The sequence below is a fragment of the Drosophila takahashii genome, chromosome 3R (genome assembly GCF_030179915.1).
Source record: "Drosophila takahashii strain IR98-3 E-12201 chromosome 3R, DtakHiC1v2, whole genome shotgun sequence".
NCBI lineage: Eukaryota > Metazoa > Arthropoda > Insecta > Diptera > Drosophilidae > Drosophila > Drosophila takahashii.
Genome location: NC_091681.1, coordinates 21,363,829 through 21,379,466, shown reverse-complemented (window position 1 = coordinate 21,379,466; position 15,638 = coordinate 21,363,829). Strand labels below are relative to the sequence as shown.

The window sequence follows — 15,638 nt, the reverse complement described above, 5'->3', positions numbered from 1 at the left end:
ACGCAGAAGGGCAGCGAGCAGGCGAGAGCGGGACAACAAGAGGCGTGTGGGGCATGACTAACTGCCTGTTTCGTTCCTTCCTGCTGCTCGGTCAATGTAATGTGGACACACTGGAGAAATTTTCATACTAGTTAGCTGTGAAAAGTATTTAGCAGAAATAGATTTGGGAAACTACAGATTTCGAGGCTATTTCGGCGCTACCAACGAACGTTCGCGGTAACCTCGACACGCAGCATTAGCAGCAGCAGCAGTTAAATACAAGACGCCAGCGCAAACATGGGCGACGTGATGAACATCGACAGCATAATATCGCGACTTCTGGAGGTGCGTGGGGCACGGCCAGGCAAGAATGTCCAGCTCTCGGAGAGCGAAATTCGTGCGCTGTGCCTGAAGTCGCGCGAGATCTTCCTCTCGCAACCGATTCTCCTGGAACTGGAGGCACCGCTCAAGATCTGCGGCGACATCCACGGCCAGTACTACGATCTGTTGCGTCTGTTCGAGTACGGCGGCTTCCCGCCGGAGTCGAACTACCTGTTCCTGGGCGACTACGTCGATCGCGGCAAGCAGTCGCTGGAGACCATCTGCCTGCTGCTCGCCTACAAGATCAAATACTCGGAGAACTTCTTCCTGCTGCGCGGCAATCACGAGTGCGCCAGCATTAATCGCATATACGGATTCTACGACGAGTGCAAGCGTCGCTACAGCATCAAGTTGTGGAAGACCTTCACCGACTGCTTCAACTGCCTGCCGGTGGCGGCTATCGTGGACGAGAAGATCTTCTGCTGCCACGGCGGCCTGAGTCCCGATTTGACCTCCATGGAGCAGATCCGCCGCATCATGCGGCCCACCGATGTCCCGGATCAGGGCCTCCTCTGCGATCTCCTCTGGTCCGATCCCGACAAGGATACCATGGGCTGGGGCGAAAACGATCGCGGCGTTAGCTTCACATTCGGCGCCGAGGTGGTGGCCAAGTTCTTGCAGAAGCACGAGTTCGATCTCATCTGCCGGGCCCATCAGGTCGTCGAGGATGGCTACGAGTTCTTCGCCAAGCGCCAGCTGGTCACCCTCTTCTCGGCGCCCAACTATTGCGGCGAGTTCGACAATGCCGGCGCCATGATGTCCGTGGACGACACGCTGATGTGCTCGTTCCAGATCCTCAAGCCCGCTGACAAGCGTAAAAAGTAATATCACCACGAGCAGTCTTTTTCTATATTAAAAAAAAAAACAAAATCAATAAGAAAACAACCCAAAACCAATCAAGAAACAACAAGAAAAACACACCCAACAACAACCCGAAATAAAATGCAAATGCTTTGAAAGAAAACCACATCAGATCATGGATGAAAAACGTAAGTGTAGACTGAACAATCGCCCCGTGAATCACACTCTCATTCCAACCTTATCTCTGCTTTTCGGTCACTTTTATCATCGGCAGCCGGGGCGAGTCAACAAAATCCACAAGAAAATCCCTCGACAAACAGCCAGCGAAATGCATGGAGGAGCTGCGCCTCAAAGGACATCATCCTGGGTCCCCAGCAAGAGAATGAAGTTTTCCTTCCCTTCCCCCATTGAGATTTTATTCGCAATTACAAAAACACATTGACAAATACCATGATTAAAAGCCACATACATATTTATTTTTAATAGCCCCGCATATACTTATACGAACCACCCACACACACACACACCTTGCCTACACCTGCGATTATAGGTTCTGTCCAAATTTTAAACACTAGGTAAACAGGTCCGTACGCAGCAGAGCACCCAGCATAATATTGGATTAGATGTACGGAGATGTACGGAGAGCGACTGGACCTCTCAGTCGGTCACAAAGCATACATATACACAGAAAGGGGGCCCCTTAGCGCTCTTTGGCCTTAAGAGTATAGAGCGTATGAAGCAAAACAAAACGAAAAATCGAAGAAGGAGGAGGGAAATCGAGGAGAACGCTTGCCAAGAAGTGAATAAAATATAAACACTAAGTTTCGACCTTGAATCAGTTTTTTGTTCGTCCACATTGCCGTCTGATTACCCAGATTACTGATTACCTGCACCCCAAATCAAAGAAATCTATTATTTTGTTGCATTCAACGAGACAACTTTCCCCCTTTCCGTTCGTCATCTCTCTCCCGTCATTTTTAACTATTATTAATATGTATTATCAATAATCCTTTGTATTAATAAACAAATGATATAAAACGTGTATGAATTATGAAACTGATTTCAATAAACATTTGAAAAATCCATAATTCTCGGCATATTTTTTTGCATTTCGCTTTATTTACATTTACATTTAGGAAAATACTTAACATTTGTTCTAAATGGATGCGTTTCTAATGGGATGTCTTTTTAGTGTGATGAGATCTACTCCTGGGAGCTGGTGGCCTCTTCTTGGACGGATGAACTGGGCTGAGGGGCATCCACATTGGAAGGAGGAGGAGCAGCAGCCACTGGGTTCTCCTCAATCTGGCAGGCCTCCACGGCAGCTGTTACCTCGGCCACGGCGGATGCACTTTCTCCAGGCTTCTCTGGGCTCTGGATCTCCCCGTTCTCCTGCGGCTCCACCACTTCAGTGGGCTCTGCCACGGCTTCTTCTTGCGGCACCTCCGGCACCACAACCACCTCACTGGAAACCAAGGGCGTGTGGCCCTGGAGCACCTCGGGATTGATGCTGTTGATGATGCCACGCAGCCGCTGGATCTCCTCGTTGGCCAGCTGCAGGTCCTGCTGCAGGCGCTCGTACTTGTCGTGCTGGTGGCGCACCACGCCGATGTGGTTGCGGATGTACTCCATCGGATTCTCGGGCCGCTCCTTAATCACGCGTATGAAGATCTTGGTCAGCGAGTCCAGGACGCTGCCGCGCTCCAGGTAGCGCCGGATCTCATCGCGCTTCGGATCAATGGGCTGTGTCATCGTAAGAGAACAGTGGTTAGCCAGTGGCAATTGGATTTTCGGAAAAAGCTCACCTTAAAGGACATCTTTGCAAAAATGGAGACAGGTAGTGTGACCGCCAATGGAACTTCGAAAAATACCGAAGTCAAGCCCCCTTCTTAGTGTATTTTAATCCAGGGCTACAGGATGCCCTTAAATCGGAACTGGTTCGGTTCCAAACTATTTAATAGGGGGATTCCCTAAACTGTTGAATTGCTGAATTGTTGAATTTTGGTCAGCTGTTAATCAGCTGTTCCATACAAAGTCAACTTTCAGAAATTTCAGCAATTCATCAGCCTCGGGGCTGTTGAAAATTTTGTTGAATTGCTGAAAAGCCAGAGTTGTCACCTTTTTTTAAAAGTCGTGGCAACTCTGTAACATTTTAGTATCACCAGTACGCATTATTGATTTTAAAATCAACTTAGAAAACATATTTGTGGTTTTTTTACCTTTAAAACACTTTTAGACAGTAACTAGCAATATTAAATTAAATTTTACACGCTTAAAGTTCCGTGAAATTTTTCAAGAAATAACAGCTGTTTGAAAATTCAACAGAACCCATTTTGGGTCGTTCCCTTAATTGCTGAAACTTTTTGTTGAATTTTCAACAATTCAGCAATTCAACAGTTTAGGGAATCCCCCTAATGTGTTATTTTGTTTTTATTTAAGCAAACAAAAAAAATTGCATTGAATTAATTACATTTATATTTATATTCAAACTTCCAAAGTTTAATATTCAAATTAAACTAGTTCAAAGCACCTTTTTTTTTTCAAAGCCAGGGCTGACAGAAAAATTAATTAACGGTTGGTTATTATTTGAATTCTTTTTAACTGATATATTTTACTATATTATTACAATAGATACTCCCTTTATAAAAATATAAGAAAAATCAGAAATTTTACTAATTTCAAAAAAAATATTTTGAAAAGTTGCTATGAATAAAAATAATGTAGGTGCACTATAAATATAAATAATTTCACTTACCTTTTTTTATTTTATCTCAAAAACTGCTTTAAAACACTTTTTAAAAATTCAGGAAATCTAGAAATTTTTTAAATTTTGGCGGATTGAACCTCTGCGCATGTCCAAGAATTGTATACCTCACATGTACACTCACTATTTTTATTCCACTGGATACAGCTATTGGGCGAACGGTTTTTCAAGAGGAGCACACTCGGAATACTTCGATCCAATGATGAATACTTTTGAGAACACCTTCATCCGGGGACCCTCGCCGTCCTATTCCGACGATGCCAACTCGGAGAACGCGCTGTCCGTCACCCTGCCCATCGGAGCAGCGGTCGCGGATCTGGACTTCTGCCGCGACGACTCCAAGACGGATACGGGTGACTACTTCGACGAGAAGTACAACAGCGACAGCTGCTCGCGCCTGCATCCCGGTCACCAAGGGCGCAACACCTTCGCCTTTTGGACCATAGTGGTTCTCCTTTTGGTCCTGACCGTGGGCAATCTGATCTTGACCCTCACCATTGTGGGTGTGCTGCGGCTGGGCAAAGGTGTCCAGGGCATGGAGGTGATTCCCGAGGTGGATGTGGTCAAGTTCTATGGCTCCACGGACCTGGAGCGGGTGCAGACCAACTCGATTGGGCAGATTCACGGCTTCTCCGACGTTCCGGTGACCATTAGCAGCGATGCCGTTGAAGATCAGGAAAGTGGTGTCCATGTGCGGGTCTTTCGCAATGGCAATGGTGCTACCAACGAACGGGATAGGATTGTCCTGAACCGGGAGGGCATCCTCGTCCAGGCCACGAATCTGTTTGAGGTCAAGGACCCGATCGATAAGCAGCCCATTTTCACCACCCACCGACCGCAGTACAATATTCCTGGCGGAGTGGAGGCGCTGCAGGCCAAGGTGGTGAGTGCCAGCGGCATCGCGAGTCCCATCGACGAGTCCCTCGTCCTCGAGAGCGACGGACGCATGGCCATCAGGGGCTCCGAGGGCGTCTACTTCGATGCGGCAAGCGTGGACATGCAGGCCGAGCATCATGTCCTGATAAACTCCACGCAGGGCGCCACCATCCTGGAGGCGGGCACAGGGATCTTCCTGGACATGGAGCGCATCCCGATCGTCAGCTCGGAACTGGGACTCCGCACGGGCAGCGTGCAGTACAAGATCTGTGTGTGCATGCCGCACGGCACCCTCTTCCGCATCGCCATTCCACGGGTGCACAACGGTCCCAAGATTACGTGCGCCCACTTTAGCGGCAAGGACGATCCCTGCGAGGTCAACTAAGCGGTCAACTAACTAAGAAAATAAAGAGAGATCGTCACGATTATCGTATCCCTAAAACAAATGTTACGTAGCACTTTTTATTTTCCAGGAAATGTACAGGATTCGAAAGAGTATGATGCGAAAAACCGATTCTTAACTTGCATTGCAAGGCGACAGAGGATCCTGATTAAGTGGGGGTTTGAAAATTAAATAGTTCCGATTGGCCAGATATAATACATAGATGGTATCGAATTCGCTGGATGAGAATGTACACAATGAGAGGGCGAGGGACAATTTCAAATCAAGAGTGTCGTGAATTTCATTCAGAAACTAATAACGATTAAAGGATTAGCGCGCGGGTTAGCCTACTTCCAGTTGGTGGTGTTCCCTAAACACCCGGAGGCGGTGGCGGCGGTGGTGGAAGCGGTGGCGGTGGATGATGCTGGTGGCGGCTCCTTGACGAGCTGGGACTCACGCCTGCCATATTGTCCGTCGCCATTCTAAGAAGCTCAGCTTCACTTAGATGCGCCAAACGACCTTTGCTCTTCGGCTTCGCTGCTGCAAGGGAATCGTTGATAAAACTCTGCATTTAGTGGGTATTCCAGTCGACTCACCCATTGAACTGGCCGTGGTGATTGCGTCCTCGGGGTTGTACTCCTCATCTCCTTCGCCAGCATTAGAGGACAGGTCCGTTTTGTCCTTGATGCTGGCCAGGATCTTTGAAAGATTTGGTGGAATTGATATGCCGGCTAGAACATTCGACGAGGACGCTGATCCCTGCAGAAAAACGAGTTAAGAAATTAGAGAAATGCTAGACTGGGTTGTCTAAATACCGATACTTACCGAGGGCTCTACTTTAAGCAAGCCGGCTATTTCCATTTGTTGCGCGGCTATTTGCTTGTTAATTTCATTCACCTGCCGCTCAAGATCGTTCGGGATTCTTGGAGCAGTCGGCACCAATTCGTCGTCGGATCCGCCAGGCGAATAGGGCTCGTCATCGGCATCGTTCGTCACCGTTGGCAGGGGCACCGCTTTGGGTACAGCTGAAAATATCCATCATTAATATAAGGCCCTTTAATGATCTTTATACCCTTGCAGAGGGTATTATGATTTCAGTCAGAAATTTGCAACGCAGTAAAACAAACAAACTAGTCTCCCAGTTTTTTAACCTATCGGGTTGAAACTTTCCCAAAAGTCTTCTTTCTATTGCAGGTTGTATATAAGTCGGAACCAGACGGATCGGACATTTATATCCTATAGCTCTCATAGGATTAATCGGAAAAATAATGGAACAAAATTCTAGCTTCGGTCTTTTTTTAAACATTACTTTCTACGATGAAACAATGTTTTTTATATATTTCTGAATTTCGGATAAAATATTTAAAAAATCGGACGACTTTATCATATAGCTGCCATGGGAACGATCGGAAAATTATTGGGAAAATAATAGGAAATAAATTATAGCTTCTTTGGTTTTTATTGTATTCTCTCCTACTCTTGGATATGACTTTTTTTTAATATTTCCGAATTAATTAAATTTAACAAAAATCTGACGACTTTATTATAAAGCTGCCATAGGAAGGTCAGAAAAAATAATGTCAAAATAATAGGAAATTTGCGAATTGTAAATTAATAGAAATGATCTGCACGGGTATATAAACTTCGGCTGGCCGAAGCTAGCTTCTTTTCCTGTTTTGATTATACTTACTCTTCTGCAGCTTTGCAATTGGCGCCTTGATGATGGCATCGATGTCGAACTCATCATCCTTGGAGCTGGTCGAGTGGGTGCTCGCCTTGCGTTTGGGGCTGCTTTGGGGCGTGAACACGGTCGTGCTGCGAGATTTCTGCAACGGGGATAGAGTATTTAAGTCGGTAAAGCTTACTGATAAAAAGAAATCCCTACCCTTGCTACCTTGCTGCTGGCAGTGGGAACCGGAGAAGGCACTGATGGTGTCGTTGGCGGAGCTTCTGCAGGTCGCTTGCTCACGCAGCGCACGATGATGCCAAGCAACGTGTTGGGTCGTTGGGCGTCCTCGAAGAAGGGAACTGACTCTGGGGTCTGCAGCGCTGGCGGCAACTCATCGTTGGTGCCCAGTGGGAATATGTAAAAGTCCCGCACCTGATCCGAGTCCACTCCCAAGACGCCCAACCGCTGACGCGAGTCGAGGTACTCGAAGAAGAGATCAAACTTGCGTGTCTCGCTGGGCGATGCGGGAAATATGTTCACCAGGACCACCTCCTTTGTGGGACTCTTTTTCAGCTTCTTGATGTACTCCCAGACATTTACGCGGGTAATGCGACCGATTACATCCATCTGGCTGGGCATTAGGCTGCCTAGTTGTTGGCAGTTGCCCTGAACGGGGTACATGACCATCTCAAAGTCAGCCAGGTCGATCATCTTGAGGGTGCCGGACCACAGGGAACTCATGGTCAGGCCTTGCACATAGCGGGAGTAGTTGTCCTGCGGCTCGGCGGCCTTTGGCAGAGTTGGCAGTGGCTTGGGTGAAGGTTTCGGTTTGCCCAAATTCGCTGCCTGCTCAACGGTTTTCTCAGATTCCAGAATTTGATCAATCAGGTTGTAGGCATTGGGCTCTACTTTCTTTTTGGGCACCGGCGATTGATCGTTTTCCTCCCTCTTCTTGGGCATCACCTCATCTCTTTCCCTGCTTTGTTTCTCGCGGGATCGATGCTCTCGCGATTCTCCTCCTCCTCCTCCAGCTGAATCCCCTTCGTTGTGATGGCGACGATGGCGCTTCTCGACGTTTCGACCGCGACTATTGGAACGACTGCGACTCCGTTTGCGGTGATGATGCTTGTGGCTCTTGTGGCGCTTCTCCTTCGATGACCCCGACTTCTCCCTGGAGGAGGAACGTTCCAGTATGGAGGTATCTGGCTCACTCACCACTGACGACTGCTTCTTGTCAACCGCAGATGCTTCGATGACATCCTCTTCGGGCAGCGTAACATCCACCTTCGTGGCAATCACCTCCTCTCCTTTGTGCGTCTTTACGACATAGTTTTGGGCACACGACAGCATGTCCAGCTCGGATTTCTTGATCATGTCCAGCTGGTGTCGATTCTCCTCCTCTCGCCACTTGGCCAATTCCTGGCTGGCCAACTGCTCGGGCGTCATTCGCACCAGCTGCTTGGGCTCCACCTGCTTGGCACATATCTTCTCGAACAGCGTTCGGTTCTTGCGATCCTTGATGTTAAACATAAGCGACCGATACTTGGCCTTGTACTTGGCACCCACGTCGCGTCCAAACGAATTGAACATTTCCAATTCCACGTTCTTCACGAACTGATCCACTTCGAGTACCGTCAGCCACTGGGTTGCTGCCTCCTGGCTTGAGGTCAGCTCTGCAGCCTGGGCCTCCTTGATCCGCGACAGCAGCTGCTCTTTGAGGGACCGTCGAATGCCAATTCGAACGGGTTCGGGTTTGCCTGCGCTTCGACTGGGCGTGGCCACTTGCGCTGGAGTTGAAGGCCTCTCTTTCTCCTTCTTGGGCAAGTTACGCACGGAAGAGATCCCCACTGAGTTAGCCTGAACTGCAATTGGTTGGCTTAATTTGGTCGCAGCTTCAATCGGCTTTTTTGGAACTGCATTTGCAACTGCGGCAGCTTCAGCGGAGGTGGATAATTCCGGGGCTCGTTTTAGCTGACGCTTCTATCAATAAAATTAGTGAATTATTTGAATTTCGATTTAAAAGCAAGCAGAACTTACCTCTGCGTCGGTTGACTGAAGTGTTCCCGAGGGCAGCACCTCGAAGGTGGGATTCTCCTGCAGCCATTTTCGCAACTGATGTGCAGTTGGTGCCAAGTGGCCGGTGATTACACGTCCCGTTCTGCGCTCAAACACATTTATCTGAAAGGATCGAGCATTATTTTATAGTTAAAGAAACTAAAATTAGATTAGGCTTATTGCTTACACGATCCACTTTTGAAACAGAGTCCGCCTGCCTCAGCACGTCCTCAAACAGATCCTTCTTCTTGTTTTTCTTGGCCTCCAGGGAGTTGTTCAAAGGCGATTGAACGCTGGCAAATTGCGGCAACGGACTTTCTGGACCTTTGGCCACCGAGTGTGAGTGAAGGGCGCTTTGGGCGTATTTCCGTATACACTCTTCGCCGCAGTAAACGGAATTGGAGCTCGCCGGCCGCTTGCAGACAACACAAATCGACTCCGAAATGCGGTTAGGGGATGGTCCCAATTTGATAAAGTTAAGCTGCGGCTGCTGCTGATTGGGGATTGCACTGCTTGGGAATTTCTTCGCCGACTTTATCATAGGCACTCGCATGGGGGAACTGGCTACGGTAACCCCCACCGGCAGTGTTCTTCTGGGCGTCGAAGGAGTCGTAGTAACCTGAACAAATTCCACCGACGACGATGGTACTTTGGTTTCATTTGGTTTTTCCTCAGCTGGTGCTAAGGATGTTTTGCTAACCAACATGTCCGTTATGCGCGGTTGGCTCTGGAAAGTTAAATAATTAATAACTTTAAGCAGATTTGATTTGATTTAAACTGATTTTACCTTCTCCTCCTGTTTCTTAACACATTTCGGGCACTTCCAGTCGACGCCCTTGTGTTCCATCTCTGTGCCCATTGCTTTGGTGACCCCAACACATGTTCCGTGGAACCAATCCTCGCACAAGTCACAGCAGATCATAAAACGATTATTATGGGGCTGACGGCAGATACACCAGAGCCTGGAATAAAAAGATAAATGGTTAATACAAAATATTTCAGAATTATTGCATTATTAAGTATTACTTATTGGGATCATCGTCATCCTCCTGAGATTCTGAGGCCTCGGGATCATTGCTCTGACTCGTGTTAAGCTTCTTCGATCTTCTGGGCACCGCGGAGCGCCTGGCCAGCGATGGCTCCCTGGGATTGGGTCGTTTTGGCCCCACTCCCGTTTGGCTGTCATTGCTCAGGCTGCTGATATTGGCCAGCTGACTAATGCTTGTATCCAGAGACGTTTCACCAAAGGACACGTTGCCCAGATCCGCGCTACTAGTAGTGGCTATTCCGGAGGCTGCGGGAAACTGTGCCCGTCGCTTGGCACGCGTTGTGGGCGCTTCCATGGGAGGCAGGTAAATGACCCGACCGTTGCCACGCACAACCTTTGCCGAGGTAGCCAAAGGTGTTGTTGCCACGCTCCTCGAAGGAGTACTGCAGGCAATGGGCAGTGAGGTCATCGATTGCGAGGGCTCTACAAGAACAGCTTGAGCAGGCAGATTCGCTGGGGTCTGAAAAAAATAAATATAAAGTTGAGCTTTGATCTCAGAACATAGAAAACGCTACTAGAGCCCTGCGTGAATCATTCAATTTGTGTTTTATCATAGTATTCCATGAAATTTCTGATTTGTTTGATTCAATTCTATGTGAAATAAATTGAATGTTTTCCTAATTCATTTCGAATTGAATGAATAATTTTTATGAATTGTGTTTTTTTTTGAGAACAAAAAGTGGAAATTTTTTAACAAATCAATGTTAACTGCTTAGTAAATAAAATTCAGGTAGATTTAATCACAAAATTATGGGCCTTTCTTCTTCAAAAGAAATGGTCGTTTGAATTATTTCGGAATTCATGCCATTCATTCATTAAATTCTATTAAACTCGAAATTCTAATTAATTCCTACATATAAAACCACAAATTCAAAATAATTCATTAAATCCATTCATGCAGGGAATGGGGAAGCTCTACACCTACCTGAACGGTTGAGCCTTGCGATAAGATTACAGGCTGCGTAGGCAACGACACAATGTCATCCAGGGTACCCGGCTCTGTGCTGGCCAGCACTTGCTTCACCACCTCGGCCTCAAACTGCTTGTCCTCCTCGATCAGACCCACCACATGCTGCAGGAAATCTGCCGTAATCTCATCCTCGTCCGCCGTCTCCATAATGTCAATGGGATTTTCTGGTCCCTGCAAGCCGCAATTACCAAAGTTTTGCGGTGGCAACTGGGGACCCAAATCCGCCGCTGTGCTCTCCAGCATCTTAACCAATTTTGGTATATCTTCATCGGCATTAACTGGCGGCTGTTCCACGAGCGTCGCCTTCAGCAGTTCGTCCTGCACAATCGAGTTGATTAGATCCAGCTGCTTGTCATTCTCGGCCGCCAACTCGGAGGAACTCTGGTGGGTCTCGATCACAATTTGGGCGGGCAACTTGTGCGACTGAGCCGTGTCCACGCCGATGGGCATGAACCCCTTGGACGGGGTTAAAGCTTGCGAGGGAGCAGCAGCAGAAGCAGGAACAGGAACCACAATCGGGGGCATCTGCTGGCTGTAGCTCGACCGTGGAGTGCTGGGCGACATCACAGCACGGTGGCGGAGAGGATCAGGCGAGGATTTGATGGTAGCATTGTTGTTCTCGCCCAGCAGGCTGTTCAAATTGGTAAACACTCCCTTGGGGCTGGCCATGTTCTTGTTAATGATAATCTCCTTGACCTCCTGCGGCGAGTTCATGATCCTGCCCAATTGCACGGCTGGCATGCGGCGCACATTGGAATTTGCGGGTGCCGCCGTTGGCAGTGGTGGTTTCTTGACCGGCAGCGTCTGATGTGTGGGTCGAATCTTCAAGAACGAGGTGCTGGGAAGTCCTCTGCCCAGGGCAAACACTGTGGGCGCCGCCGCTTTCGTGGGCAACTGAATGATTTGGCCAATCTGCGGGGCCTTGTTCTGTTCCACAACGACTTCCTTCCGCTTCTTTAGTTCTGGGAAGTGCTGCGGTGCGGAGGGCGACGGGTGCAGAGGCTTCACTGGTTTGCTTTGAGCCGCTGGCCTCACCACCTTCCTCACTCGCTTCCTCTTGTTCGCAGTGCGGCCGCCGCTGCGCCGCATATCGAAGTCCATGTCGCTGTCGCGGTCGTTGTCCGATTCCTGGAAGTCATCGCTCTCCTCGCTCATCTCCTCCGTATCATAGGACTTGTCGGCGTTCTCCTCGTCCGCGGGATCCGAGCTATGCGCATCGTCGTCGTCTTCGATGAAGTCCTGCACTGGAGCAATCACTTTGACGGGAGCGCGTGTGGGTCTCGGTCTGCTCGCAATAATCTCTGGCTTTTGTGGCAGTGGCGGCTGGATGGGCTTGCGGATCACCTGCAGCTGCGTCGGCTGCGGAACTTGTTGTGGCTTCACGGCCACTCGCTGGACCTTCACCTGCAGCGGACTGAAGGGCACAGCCTGGACGCGCTTTTTGGCATTGATTAGCTTCACACTGCCCGGTGCTTGCATAATGATTTTGCGGCTCTGGGCCTGCACCTCCATGGCCATCTTCTCGGCTCGCTTGTGATTCCTGAGCTGCTCCGGCGACGTGAAGGGTGTGTAGTTGTGGTCGTTGCGGATAACCTCCAGCTGCGCGTCTGTCTCCGCAGTCCTCTTGTAGACGGAAACTCCTGCCAGCTCTGTGAAGAGAATATAAATAATTAAGAGGCTGCAAGGGTTTATTTTTAGTCTATGCAAGCCATTTACTCAGTGCATTTTTCACAACCATATCAGCCGTGCTGTCCGCATAGAACTGCTCCACCCGCAGGCCCACAATTTGGGGTCGCTCCTTGGGCCTGCGTCGCTTGCGCTTCTTGATGGTCTTGGGCTTTCGGCCGGCACGCCTGCGGGTGCGCGGGGCTTCGGTTTCCGTCTCCGTGGAGTCACCATTGTGACTCTCCCCGCCGGTGTTTTGGTTATCCTCGTCCTGGGCGTCCGCATCGCTGGTATCCTCGCCACCGCCGCCGCCGCCACTTTGGCTGCCGTTGTCGCTGTCCAGCTCCGAGTCCGTGGCCGCGTCCATGAAGCTGGCCAGCTCCTCCAGCCGTTCGGCCTCCTCCTGGTCCACCATGCTGGGCGTGGGCGAGGTGAGACGCACCACGCTGATGGTGGAAATCGATTTTTCCTCTACAAAAAACGCTTGTCATTTAGGGAGCAATGGAATACTGCAGACGGAGCACTCACCCATGATATTCCCGATGGCGCGCTCGTCGAAGGAGACTCCATTCTTGCTGTAGACCACCACCAGATTGGAGTCACTGTCGGCTGCCGCCGGCCGGGCGCTGGGCGCCTCCGTAAACACCGAACTGGACATGGCGGCAACTGCTCCTGATCTCCGCTAGCGGCGCATTGGAGTCGGCGGACCACTTTATCGGCTTAGAACAGAACGACTCATTTGTTGTTGCATCCGCCGCGTTGTGACGCCGACATTGAGTGTCGGGCTGGAAACGGGTCACTTCGGTTCGGTGGTCGATACGTAATACTGGTATTGCTCCACAATCTGCTCTTACTAGTTGGCTGTGCGGTAGGTTGCGGTTCGGGCGCAGAATTGGCCTATTTCTCGCTTTAAAATGCAAATTCTCCTGAATTATGAAAATAAAATTTGCAATAAAGCCAGCTCGAGTGTGACCAGACGTGGGAATGCTGCCGATGCCGCAGGTAATCGATAGTTATCGAGCGTCGCTCCAAGGAACTAGTTCATTGGGGGGATTCATCTCTTTTCAATTTACGTTTTTATAAATAGTAATAAATTACTGATTTTTTTTTAAATGTCAAGATTGTGTGAATTTAGGTAATTAATTCTAGAATAAATATATTTTTTTAATATCAAGTTTATATTATAAACTCAAACTCACGATCAACAAGAAACTTCAGTTTATTTTGGCGTTCGGCAGACGGTCATACTGCTGCAGAAAACAACAAGAAACACTGATAAAAGCACATAATTTACTGCCTTTGTTTGTCCCCTATCATCAGCTAATCTTACTGGGCTGAGCCACAGTTAAACTTTGTCCTCCCCAGCGAAACCATGTCAGCCTACCAAATGGGATCGGGCCATGCCGTGCCCATGACTCTTTTCCGGGACAACAGGGATCGCGCAGTGAAGGCGATCCTGAAGGAGCTCCTTCCGGGCCTAAAGTTCGATGCGGGCAACCTGCTGGTGCTGCTCGAGGGCGGCAAGGACAAGAGCCTGTACAACACCGACGTGGACTACGTTTTCCGGCAGGAGTCCTACTTCCAGTACTTGTTTGGCGTCAAGGAGCCCGCCTGCTATGGAATCCTCACCATCGATGTGAAGACGGGCGCCCAGAAGAGCATCCTGTTCGTTCCCCGCTTTCCGGATGAGTACGGCACCTGGATGGGCGAACTGCTTGGTTTGGAGGCCTTCAAGGACATGTACGAGGTGGACGAGGTGCTCTACGCCGACGAATTGACCGCCTATCTGGAGAGGGCGTCGCCCAAGTTGATACTCACGCTGAGTGGCACCAATAGCGATAGCGGCCTCACCCTCCAGCCGCCTGAGTTCGAGGGCAAGGAGAAGTACGTGACCGACTGCGATCTGCTCTATCCCATCCTCTCCGAATGCCGGGTGATCAAGTCACCGGCGGAAATCGAGGTGCTGCGTTATGTGGCCAAGGTCTCATCGGACGCCCACATCAAGGTGATGAAGTTTATGCGTCCCGGTCGCATGGAGTTCGAGGGCGAGTCCCTGTTCCTGCACCACGCCTACTCGGTGGGCGGCTGCCGGCACGCCTCGTACACCTGCATCTGCGGCAGCGGAACGAACTCAGCGATTCTGCACTACGGTCATGCGGGAGCACCCAACAGCCGGCCCGTCCAGGACGGCGATCTCTGCCTGTTCGACATGGGAGCCAACTACTGCGGCTATGCGGCAGACATCACCTGCACGTTCCCGGCCAACGGCAAGTTCACCGAGGATCAGAAGTTCATCTACAATGCCGTTTTGGCTGCACGTGATGCGGTGACGGAGGCGGCCCGGGATGGAGTATCCTGGGTGGACATGCACAGGTTGGCGGGCAAGGTGCTGCTGCAGCAGCTGAAGGAGGGCGGCATGCTAACCGGCGACGTGGAGGAGATGCTCGAGGCAGGAGTTTCCGGCGTGTTCCAGCCGCACGGTCTGGGTCATCTCATTGGTCTGGATGTGCACGATGTGGGCGGTTACCTGCCCACGGAACCGAGTCGCCCCAGTGAGCCGTGGCTGAGCAAGTTGCGATTTGCCCGAATCCTTAAAGCCGGCATGTATGTGACCATCGAACCGGGCTGCTACTTCATCAATTGGCTGATGGACAAAGCTTTGGCCGATCCAAACATTGTTAAATACATCAACGTAGAGATGTTCAACCGCTTCCGTGGATTTGGAGGCGTGCGCATCGAGGACGACGTGCTAATCACAAAAACTGGCGTCGAGAACTTTGCCATTGTGCCACGCACAGTTGAGGAAATCGAGGCAGCTATGAGCTCGCCTTAAATATAAACTGCAGGCTTAGAGCTTGGAAAAAGTATCGTACACTTATGCATATGTTATATACTGGTATCATAATCAAATTATGGAATATACAATAAATAAATATCTTTAAAGCTATTTAACTATACTGAAGATTTGATTAACCTTTTAAAGAGTAGCGTGGGCTATTTAATATTATATACACATAATTTATTACTTCGGCAAAAGAATTAAGGTGC

At 49.5% G+C, this 15,638-nt stretch overlaps 5 protein-coding genes across 5 annotated transcripts; 3 read left to right on the top strand and 2 right to left on the bottom strand.

Moving 5' to 3' along the window:
- The first annotated feature begins 70 nt into the window (after positions 1 to 70).
- Pp1-87B (Protein phosphatase 1 at 87B) lies at positions 71 to 2,906 on the top strand. Its single transcript, XM_017144922.3, has 2 exons — positions 71 to 1,349; positions 1,436 to 2,906. Exon 1 carries the CDS (start codon positions 277 to 279, stop codon positions 1,183 to 1,185), a length of 909 nt encoding a protein of 302 aa, XP_017000411.1. The 5' UTR covers positions 71 to 276; the 3' UTR covers positions 1,186 to 1,349; positions 1,436 to 2,906.
- On the bottom strand, positions 2,250 to 3,106 carry LOC108059578 (c-Myc-binding protein homolog). Its single transcript, XM_017144924.3, has 2 exons — positions 2,967 to 3,106; positions 2,250 to 2,904 (listed from the first exon to the last, which is right to left on the bottom strand). Exons 1-2 carry the CDS (start codon positions 2,976 to 2,978, stop codon positions 2,365 to 2,367), a joined length of 552 nt encoding a protein of 183 aa, XP_017000413.2. The 5' UTR covers positions 2,979 to 3,106; the 3' UTR covers positions 2,250 to 2,364.
- A 940-nt stretch (positions 3,107 to 4,046) lies between these two features.
- Scgbeta (sarcoglycan beta) lies at positions 4,047 to 5,233 on the top strand. Its single transcript, XM_017144903.3, has one exon. It carries the CDS (start codon positions 4,125 to 4,127, stop codon positions 5,184 to 5,186), a length of 1,062 nt encoding a protein of 353 aa, XP_017000392.2. The 5' UTR covers positions 4,047 to 4,124; the 3' UTR covers positions 5,187 to 5,233.
- pps (protein partner of snf) lies at positions 5,227 to 13,595 on the bottom strand. The gene is made up of 12 exons (XM_017144902.3): positions 13,119 to 13,595; positions 12,642 to 13,061; positions 10,881 to 12,574; positions 9,934 to 10,415; positions 9,695 to 9,869; positions 9,095 to 9,634; positions 8,890 to 9,030; positions 7,069 to 8,832; positions 6,874 to 7,009; positions 6,009 to 6,208; positions 5,780 to 5,942; positions 5,227 to 5,723 (listed from the first exon to the last, which is right to left on the bottom strand). The coding sequence occupies exons 1-12, from the start codon at positions 13,246 to 13,248 to the stop codon at positions 5,554 to 5,556; spliced, it is 6,015 nt and encodes a 2,004-aa protein (XP_017000391.2). The 5' UTR covers positions 13,249 to 13,595; the 3' UTR covers positions 5,227 to 5,553.
- A 218-nt stretch (positions 13,596 to 13,813) lies between these two features.
- On the top strand, positions 13,814 to 15,537 carry Dip-C (dipeptidase C). Its single transcript, XM_044394107.2, has one exon. The coding sequence runs from the start codon at positions 13,963 to 13,965 to the stop codon at positions 15,421 to 15,423; it is 1,461 nt and encodes a 486-aa protein (XP_044250042.2). The 5' UTR covers positions 13,814 to 13,962; the 3' UTR covers positions 15,424 to 15,537.
- The last annotated feature ends 101 nt before the right edge of the window (positions 15,538 to 15,638 follow it).

What these genes read in the sequence shown, in the direction of transcription:
- Pp1-87B (XM_017144922.3), top strand. Translation starts at nt 277, where the DNA reads ATGGGCGACGTGATGAACATCGACAGCATAATATCGCGACTTCTGGAG.
- Scgbeta (XM_017144903.3), top strand. Translation starts at nt 4,125, where the DNA reads ATGATGAATACTTTTGAGAACACCTTCATCCGGGGACCCTCGCCGTCC.
- pps (XM_017144902.3), bottom strand. Translation starts at nt 13,248, where the DNA reads ATGTCCAGTTCGGTGTTTACGGAGGCGCCCAGCGCCCGGCCGGCGGCA. An exon ending in TTCAGTCAACCGACGCAGAG is followed by an intron (nt 8,833 to 8,889) that starts GTAAGTTCTGCT and finishes TTTTATTGATAG; the next exon opens with AAGCGTCAGCTAAAACGAGC. An exon ending in TGCTTAAAGTAGAGCCCTCG is followed by an intron (nt 5,943 to 6,008) that starts GTAAGTATCGGT and finishes GTTTTTCTGCAG; the next exon opens with GGATCAGCGTCCTCGTCGAA.
- Dip-C (XM_044394107.2), top strand. Translation starts at nt 13,963, where the DNA reads ATGTCAGCCTACCAAATGGGATCGGGCCATGCCGTGCCCATGACTCTT.